This window comes from Macrobrachium nipponense, chromosome 22 (genome assembly GCF_015104395.2).
Source record: "Macrobrachium nipponense isolate FS-2020 chromosome 22, ASM1510439v2, whole genome shotgun sequence".
Lineage (NCBI taxonomy): Eukaryota > Metazoa > Arthropoda > Malacostraca > Decapoda > Palaemonidae > Macrobrachium > Macrobrachium nipponense.
This window is the reverse complement of record NC_087213.1, coordinates 31,226,428-31,236,409: the sequence shown is the minus strand read 5'-3', so window position 1 is coordinate 31,236,409 and position 9,982 is coordinate 31,226,428. Positions and strand designations below refer to the sequence as shown.

General features: G+C 53.4%; 1 protein-coding gene across 1 annotated transcript; it reads left to right on the top strand.

Moving 5' to 3' along the window:
• Positions 1 to 996: 996 nt before the first annotated feature.
• Positions 997 to 3,915, top strand: LOC135198231 (trichohyalin-like). The gene has a single exon (XM_064225802.1). The coding sequence runs from the start codon at positions 997 to 999 to the stop codon at positions 3,913 to 3,915; it is 2,919 nt and encodes a 972-aa protein (XP_064081872.1).
• The last annotated feature ends 6,067 nt before the right edge of the window (positions 3,916 to 9,982 follow it).

Below are 9,982 nucleotides of genomic sequence, written 5' to 3'. Positions count from 1 at the left end.
TGTATGTATATATTGTACATGTTTATATAATACATTATACATATGTATATTTACTTATACACAGAAAAACTAAATGCTTTCCATTCGGGATGGGAAACAAAGTGTTTGCAAACAATGTTTCCTAGTGTGGACAGGCCTTAAAATAACTAAACTGATGTTATATTGGATTTACTTGTGTTTTTAATAACTGATACGGATGTCAAATAAAATATATTTATCATTTTTCTACAGGAAAAACAATTGTGTATAATCAAGGCTGAAAGTGGCAACAGCAACATTCCTGAATTTCTTGTAGATTTCATTGAAACCTTCTAAATGAATGAAACTTCGCTTTGAGAAGTCAAATCCAAGGGCTATCATAACAGATTAAGCCTATCTATGTATGTTTCTTCGTGGTTATAAACCATATATGCAAGTGAAGTTTTCATTGAGAATAAATAGAACGATTACGAACTTAAATGATCTTCCAAGGAATTTCGTTTCCATAAAATAATCAATAATCAGTATGAAAGTCCGTGCGATCAAATTTAAACTCTTAACAAATTCATATAGGATTTTTTTCTACCACTCTCACTGGACATCTTACTTGTTAATGATTTTTTTTATGAAGTCGGAAGACTGAGGAAAATGACTGTATGATCGTTAGTGGCGAAGATTTGCCTGCACAGTCCGACTAACGTTCAGCTATGCCTGTACAGTCGGACTGTGCAGGCATAACTGAACGTTAGTGGAGGGATTTCGATTCGTTCCGTCGGGGATTTATTCATTCTTTCTTTCTTTCTTCCTTCCTTCCTTCCTTCCTTCCTTCCTTCCTTCCTTCCTTCCTTCCTCGGAGACAGAGACGATGAAGACGGAACCTCTCTCTGTCTCCGAGGAAGTATTCCCCGACAGAACGGATCGAAGCTTGGCGTCCGATTAAAAAACCAACCTTAGCTCAACCACCTTACTTGGTCACGATTAAAAATCATGTTGTCAAATTGTTTAAAACTTGTTAAAATGGCTGTTACATTTACAGGATTACCCCAGTGGTTTGGATGCGGGACTGAAGGAGACGACAATCCCAGCATGGCTAATATTCTTTATAATAAATTGTCCCAGTTCCTCGGAACATTGTTTGGGATTAAAACTCTTGATACAAAGGTTATATCCGACCATCAAAAGGAAATTCATGCGATCGGAAATAGCTGGCCTAAGGCAAATTTGGAAGGCTCAAGTGAGCGGAATTCCGTCATGAGCCGCAGACGTGAGGAAGACGAAGATATTGAATTTTTGGAAATTTTGGGAAAGATGATCAACTTGCCACACGCGACCGAGTTCCCCGAACCCTCACTGCTCAAGGATTTCAAGAGGAATCATATCCATGAAATGTTCCTCGGGATGAAGAGGAGGACAGAGAGGCCTCTAGAGAGGCTGGCGAGGGAGAACAGTGCACTCAGAAGGATGCAAGAGGACAATGACCGGCACCAGAGGAGGACCGTTCACCGTGAGAAGAGGATGAGAAGTCTGCAGGAAGAAGTCGCTGCTTTGGCGGCCGACAATATAAAAACCAAAAGAGAAATGGAACAGAGACTTCGCCTTCTCTTAGAAGAAAGGAATCATCTCCAGAGTGAAAATCTGGTTAAGGAGACGATGATTGATCGTCTCGAAAACGAGAGAAGAGAAGACATTAATAAAATAATCTCTTTGGAAAACCATCTGGAAGCCATGAAGAAGCAAATGAACGCCCTGACGATATCTTTGCAAGAAAAAGAGAGAAACATCAGGGAAAAGGAAGGCGCAATTGACGAACTGAAGACAGAAAACGCCAGGCTCGAAACGGAACGAAATACGAGTGAGAGAGAAAAAGATGAGGGGAGAAAAAAAGTTGACGAGGCGATGAAGGAAATAGTGACATTAAGAGAGAGGCAAGAGCAACTTTTGGAGTTGTTAGTGGAGGAAGAGAGAACGAGTGAAGAAATGGCAAACGCAGTGTTAAGTCTCTATCAGATAATGAGCACCGTGGACTCTCCAATTGAGCCGAGCGATCGGCGCTCAAGGCCAGAGGACAAAAGCAATGAAAATGGCTGTATATGTATGGAGGACTGTGAACACTCTGTATTGTGTGACGGCAGTAAGTTAAAAAGTGAAGTAGTTCAGGAAGTACTTCTCAATGAAGGACAAGAACGTTCAAACGCAGAGGTGATAACAGAGGAAGACATAGGGGAGTTACTTGAAGTACTAGAGGAAATACTCAAGGGAGAAATAGAAATGGCAATTGAGGAAGAGAGAGATGACATGTTCCTTATGGTTTTACATGATATACTCGAGGATAAAGAGGAGACACCACCTGAATATAAGGAGATACTCGAGATTGTACACGAGGAAACAAAGATGGCACCTGAAGATTTAGAGGAATTACTTGACGGATTACTTGACGGAACAAAAGAGGTGCTAAGGAAAGAAATAAATATGCCTAGAGAGAGTTTAGAAGAGATAGTTGAGGATATAGAGGAGGTACTTCTGGAGCAGATAAAGGAGAGTGTTAAGGAGATGATGGCTGAAAGGCGGACAAAAAGAAAATGGGGAAAAAAGTTATGGAAATCACTAATTCGGAAGAACAGGCAGAGAAAGGAAAGAAGGAGGGCTAAAAAAGAGCTAAGGAAACAGAAGTTAAGGCCTGAAGGGCAGGAAGAGTTGAAGACTCAAATGGTTAATAAGGAGACGATGACTGACCGTCTCGAACACGAGAAAAGAGAAGATATTAATAAAATAATCTCTCTGGAAAACCATCTGGAAGCCATGAAGCAGCAAATGAATGCTCTGATGATATCTTTGCAAGAAAAAGAGAGAAACGTCAGGGAAAAGGAAGGCGCAATTGACGAACTGGAGACAGAAAACGCCAAGCTCGAAAAGGAACGAAATACATGTGAGAGAGAAAAAGATGAGGGGAGAAAAAAAGTTGAGGAGGCGATGAAGGAAATAGTGACATTACGAGAGAGGCAAGAGCAACTTTTGGAGCTGTTAGTGGAGGAAGAGAGAAGGAGTGAAGAAATGCTAAGTGCAGTGCTAAGTCTTTATCAGAAAATGAGCACCGATGACTCTCAAATTGAGCCCAGCGATCGGTGCCCAAGCCCAGAGGATTCGGGAACACGACAGAGGGCCAACTCCCCTCCACTGGACGAAAGCAATGAAAATGGCTGGATATGTATGGAGGACTGTGAATACTCTGTAGTGTGTGACAAAAAAGACGATCCATCCAGCCAAAGTAATTTTTCAAGAGCGGTCTGTGAATTCCACAGTGTGTGTCGATATTCGTGGCCCATGAGAGATTCGGGAGAACCGACTGTAAATGAGTGCGACAGTAAGTTACAAAGTGAAGCTAACGACGACCTTATGTCAGAAGGAGTTCAGAAAGTACTTCTCAATGAAGGACAAGAACGTTTAAACGCAGAGGTGATAACAGAGGAAGACATAGGGGAGTTACTTGAAGCACTAGAGGAGATACTCAAGGAAGAAATAGAAATGGCAATTGAGGAAGAGAGAGGTGACGTGTTCCGTATGGTTTTACATGATATACAAGAGGATAAAGAGGAGACACCACCTGAATATATGGAGATACTCGAGATTGTACACGAGGAAACAAAGATGGCACCTGAAGATTTAGAGGCATTGCTTGACGGATTACTTGACGGAACAAAAGAGATGCTAAGGAAAGAAATAAATATGCCTAGAGAGAGTTTAGAAGAGATATTCGAGGATATAGAGGAGATACTTCTGGAAGAGATAAAGGAGAGTGTTAAGGAGATGATGGCTGAAAGGCGGACAAGAAGAAAATGGGGAAAAAAGTTATGGAAATCACTAATTCGGAAGAACAGGAAGAGAAAAGGCAGTAGGAGGGCTGAAAAAGAGCTAAGTAAACAGAAAGTAAGGACTTAAGAACAGGAAGACGTGAAGGCAGAAAAAGAAAATGCTTAAGGAGAATAGAACGCATTTGTAAAGCAAAGCTGTAACCACCAACTTGGCTGGTGCTGGAACCGGAGGCGAGTAGGTGGCGGGCTCGAAGAGGACCAAGCTGAGGAACGGCTGGTGGCTTGGGGGGACCACCAGATGTTCGCTGGTGCTGGAACAGGACACGGCAAGGTGGCAGGCGTGAGGAGGACCAAGCTGAGGAACAGCTGGTGGTTTTGGGGGGACCACCAGACGTTCGCTGGTGCTGGAACAGGATGCGGAAAGGTTTGCGGGGGCGAGAAGGACCGAGGTGAGGAACGGCTGGTGGTATGGGGGGACCACCAGACGTTCGCTGGAACAGGACACGGCAAGGTTTAAGGGCACACAAGGACCAAGCTGAGGAACAGCTAGTGGTTTGGGGGGACCACTGGACGTTCGCTGGTGTTGGAAAGGAAGCAGCAAGGTTTGCGGACGCGAGGAGGACCGAGCTGAGGAATGGCTGGTGGTATGGGGGGACCACCAGACGTTCGCTGGAACAGGACGCGGCAAGGTTTAAGGGCACACAAGGACCAAGCTGAGGAACAGCTAGTGGTTTGAGGGGACCACTGGACGTTCGCTGGTGTTGGAAAAGGAAGCAGCAAGGTTTGCGGACGCGAGGAGGACCAAGCTGAGGAATGGCTGGTGGTTTGGGGGGACCACCAGACATTCGCTGGAATAGGATGCAGCAAGGCTTGAGGGCACACAAGGACCGAGCTGAGGAACAGCTAGTGGTTTGGGGGGACCACTGGACGTTCGCTGGAACAGGAAGGGCAAGGTTTGAGGGCCCGAGGTGGACCAAGCTGAGAAACGGCTGGTGGTTCGGGGGGACCACCAGACGTTCGCTGGAACAGGACGCGGCAAGGTGAGGGCCCGAGGTGGACCAAGCCGAGAAACGGTGGTGGTTCGCAAGACACAGGACGTTCGCTGGTGAACTGGATCGCTAAGCAAGGTTGAGGCCCGAGGTGGACCAAGCTGAGGAACGGCTGGTGGTTCGGGGGCACCACCCGACATTCGCTGGAACATGGACGTCAGGCAAGTTTGAGGGCCCGAGTGGACCAAGCTGAGAAAGATGGCTGGTGGTTCGGGGGGACCACCAGACGTCGCTGGAACGGAGCCGGCAAGGTTTGAGGCGAGGTGGACCAAAAGCTGAGCTGTGGCGGGGGGACCCAGACGTTCGCTGGAACAGGACGCGGCAAGGTTTGAGGGCCCGAGGGGACAAGCTGTTTCGACCCGGACGTTGTCGCTGGAACAGACGCGGCAACGGCAAGGTTTGAGGGCCCGAGGTGGACAAGCTGAGAAACGGCTGGTGGTTCGGGGGACCACAGACGTTCGCAGACGGGGACGCGGCAAAGTTGAAGGGCAGGTGACAGGCTGAGAAAACGGCTGGTGGTCGTACCACCAGCGTTCGCTGGAAGGGACGCGGCAAGGTTTGAGGGGGGCGGGGTTGGGCAACAACTGGAGATAACGGCTGAGGGCCCGAGTTGTGGGAACAGGCTTTGAGACGGCTGGTGGTTCGGGGGGACCACCAGACGTTGTCGCTGGAACAGGGGACCGCGGCAAGGTTTGAAAGGGCGAAGGTTGGACCCAAGATGAGATACGGAGGTGGACCAAGATGAAGGAATTTACCAACTGATGGTTCGAGGGACCTACCAGGCGTTCGCTGGAACAGGGAACGCCTGGCAAGGTTTGAGGGGACTGAGGGGTGGACCAAAGCTGAGAAACGGGCTTTGAATGGTCGGGGGAGACCAACAGACCGTTCGCTTGGAACCAAGGACGCGGGGCACAAGGTTGAGGCCCGAGGTGGACCAAGCTTGCTGAAAGTAAACGGGCTGGTGGTTCGGGTGGGACCACCAGACGTTCGCTGGAAACAGGACGCCGCCAAGGTTGAGGGCCGAAGGGGACAAAGCTTGAGGAAACGGATGGTGGGTCCCCGGGGGGAGGGGGACCAAACAGACGTTCGGCTGGAAACAGGACGCGGCAAGTTTGGACGGGCCGAGGTGGACCAAGTTGAGAAACGGCTGGTGCGGGGGGACACCAGATCCGTTTCGCTGGTGAAACAGGGACGTCTGGCCAAGGTTTGAGGGCCCACGAGGGTCCGGGAGGGGACAAAGCTAGAGAAAAACGGCTTGGTGGTTCGGGGGGACCAACAGGACCGTTCGCTGGAACCAGGGACGCGGCAAGGTTGAGTGGCCGGGAAGGGGCCAAGATGAGAACGGCTGGGGTCCCGGTGGGGGGGGCGGGAACCACCAGGACGTTTCGCTGGAACAGGGAGCCGGCAAGGTTTGGTGGCGAGGTACAAAAGCTGAGAAAACGGCTGGCTGGGTTCGGGGGGAACCAACCAGACGTTCGCTGGTAAGCAGGACGCGGCAAGGCAAGGTTTGAGGGTGCCCGAAGGGGTGGGACCCAAAGCTGAAGAAACGGCTGGGGTGGTCGGGGGGGGACCACCAAGGACGTTCGCTGGAACAGGGACGCGGCAAGGTTTGAGGGGCCCGAGGTTTGGACCAAGCGAGAAACGGCTGGTGGTTGGGGGGGAACTTCACCAGACGTTCGATGAAACAGGACGCGGGTAAGAAGGTTTGAGGGCCCAAGGGGACCAAGATGGAGAAACGGCCTGGTTTGGTTCGGGGGGGACCACCAGACAGTTTCGCTGGAAACAGGACGCGGCAAGGGTTGAGGCCGAGGAGGACAAGCTTGAGAAATCCCGCGGTGGGCGGGGGAGGTGGGGACAAACCAGACGTTCGGATGGAAAGGTGGACCAAGGGCTGGAGAGAAACGGCTGGTTGGTCGGGGGACCACCAGACGTTACGCTGGAACAGGAACGCAGGCCAAGGTTTTGAGGGCCCGAGGTGGACCAAGCTGGAGAACCGGCTGGTGGTTCGGCGGGGATGGCCACCAGACGTTCGGCTTGGAAAACAGGACCGCTGGTGGGTTTAAGGTTTGAGGGGCCCGAAGGTGGTGAAAAAAGCTGAGAAACGGCTGAGGTGGTTCGGGGGGACCACCAGACGTTCCGCGGGACAGGACGCGGCAAGGTTTGAGTGCCGAGTGGACCAATGCGAGAAACGGCTGGTGGTTCGGGGGACCACCAACGTTCGCTGGAACAGGCGCGGCAAGGTTTTGAGGGCCCGGAGGTGGGACCAAAGCTGGAGAAGAAAACGGCTGGTGGTTCGGGGGGACAAACAGAAAACGGTTCGCTGGAAACAGGACGCGGCAATGGTTTGAGGGCCCGAGGTGGGGGCCAAGTGAGAAACCGGCTGGGGTTCGGGTCGGCGGACCACCAGACGTTCGCTGGAACAGGACGCGGCAAGGTTGAGGGCCGAGGTTTGGACAAAGGGCCTGAGGGAAACGGGTGGTGGTCGGGGCGGGGACAACCAGAGTTCGCCTTGGAACAGGAAAGCGGCAAGGTTGGAGGTTGGCCGAGGGGGACCAAGCTTGAGAAACGGGGGATGGTGTGGGGAGGGGCCGGGGCTGGCGGGGGGACCAACCAGACGTCGCTTGGAACAGGACGCGGGCCAGGTTTTGAGGGCCCGAGGTGACCAAGCGGAGACAACGGTGGTGGTTGGGGGGGAAATCACCAGACGTTCCGGCTGGAAACAGGACGCAGGTTTAAAGGTTTGAGGGCCCAAGGTCCCGGACCAAGGTGGAGAAACCGGCTGGTGGCTTCGGGGGGGGGAACCCCCAGGGACGTTCGCTGAGAAACAGGACGCGGCAAGGTTGGAGGGCCCGAGGTGGACCAAGCTGAGAAACGGGTGGTGGGGGTTCGGGGGGGACCACCAGACGTTCGTTGGAGGTGGACCAAGCTGGAAAGAAACGGATGGTGGTCGGGGGACCACCAGACGTTCGGCTGGAACAGGACGCGGCAAGGTTTGAAGGGCCCGAGGTGGACAAGCTGAGAAAAAGGCTGGTTGATTCGGCGGAGGCCAACCAGACGTTCAGCTGGAACAGGACGCGGCAATGTGAGGGCCCGAGGTGAACAAGTGAGGAAACGGCTGGTGGCTCTGGGGGGACCACCAGACGTTCGCTGGAAACAGGACGCGGCAAGGTTTGAGAGCCCGAGGTGGACAAATCTGAGAAACGGCTTGGTGGTTTCGGGGGGACCACCAGACGTTCGCTGGTGAAAACAGGAAACTACGGCAAGGTTTGAGGGGGCCCGATGTGGGCGACCCAAGCTGAAAAACGGCTGGTGGTTCGGGGGGAACCACCAGGAACGTTCGCATGGAACAGGACTCGGCAAGGTTTGAGGGCCCGAGGTGGGACAAAGTTGAAGAAACGGCTGGTGGTTCGGGGGGACCACCAGACGTTCTTCGCTTGGAACAGGACGCGGCAAAGGTTTGGGGAGGGCCCGATGGTGGAACCAATGCTGAAGATACGGCTGGTGGTTCGGGTGGGGACCACCAGACGTTCCGCTGGAACGAGGACGGCGGCAAGGGTTTTGAAAGGCCCGAGGTGGACAAAGCTGAGAATACAACTTGATATGGTTCGGGGGACCCCAGGCACCAGGCTTTCGCTGGAACAGGACGCGGCAAGGTTTGAGGGGCCCTAGGTGGAACCCAAGCTGGAAAGAACGGCTGATGGTTCGGGGGGACCAACAGACGTTTCGCTCTGGGAACAGGACCGCGGCAAGGGGTTTGGTTTTGGGGCCCGAGGGTGGACCCAAGCTGAAAAGAAACGGCTGGTGGTTCGGGGGGACCGAGCCAGACGTTCGCTGGAAAACGGTACGCCGCAAGGTTTTGAGGGCCCGAGGTGGACAAAGCCTGAGAAACGGCTGGTGGTTTCGGGGGGACCAACAGGACGTTCGCTGGAACTAGGAACGGGCGGCAAGGTTTGAGGGCCCGAGGTGGACCAAGCTGAAGAAACGGCTGGGTGGTTCGGGGGGACCAAACCCCTCATACGTTTCGCGTGGAACAGGACGCGGCAAAGGTTTTTGAGGGCCCGAGGTTGGTGACAAATCTGAAAACGGAACGGCTGGTTCGGTTCGGGGACCAACAGACGTTCGGCTGGAACCAGGACGGCGGTCCAAGGTTTGAGGGCCCGGAGGTTGGACCCAAAGCTGAGAAACCTGCTGGTGGTTCGGGGGGACCACCAGACGTTCGCTGGTTAACAGGACGCGGCAAGGTTTTGGGGAGGGCCCGAAGTGGACAAGCTGAGAACGTTGCGGTGTTCGGGTACCACCAACTTTTCGGCTGGAACAGGACGGCGGCAATGGTTTTTGAAGGGTGCCCGAGGTGGACAAAGCCTGAGAAAAACGGCTGGTGGGTTCGGGGGGACCCCGCCAGGGAAGACGGTTCGCCTGGAAACAGGAACGTCGGGCAAGGTTTGAGGCCCGAGTGGACCCAAGCTGAGGAAACGGCTGGTGGTTTGGGGGGACCTCAACCAGAGTTCCTGGAAAAAACAGGACTAGGCGGTACTAGGTTTGAGGGCCCAAGGTTGACAAAGGGGCTGAGAAACCGGCTGCTGGTTCGGAGGGACCACAGACGTTCGCTGGAACAGGACCGGCGCAAGGTTTTGAGGGCCCGAGGTGGACCAAGCTGAGAAACCGGCTGGTGGTTTCGGGGGGGAACCTCCAGACCGTTCGCTGGCGGTTGGAACCATTAGCTGAGAAACGGCTGGTGGTTCGGGGGGAACCACCAGACGTTCCGCTGAACAAGGACGCGGCAGGTTTAAAGGGCCCGAATTGTGGACCAAGGGCCCGAAAGGAAACGCTTGGGTGGTTCGGGGGGACCAAACCAGACGTTCGCTGGAACAGGAACGGCGGCAAGTGTGAGGGCCCCGAGGTGAACAAGCTGATCAAACGGCTGGTGGTTCGGGGGGACCACCAGACGTTCGCTGGAACAGGACGCGGCAAGGTTTGAGGGCCCGAGGTGGACCAAGCTGAGAAACGGCTGGTGGTTCGGGGGGACCACCAGACGTTCGCTGGAGTGGACCAAGCTGAGAAACGCTGGTGGTTCGGGGGACCACCGTACGCGGCGTACAGACGCGCAAGGTTGAGGGCGAAGGTGGACCAAGAGAAACGGCTGGT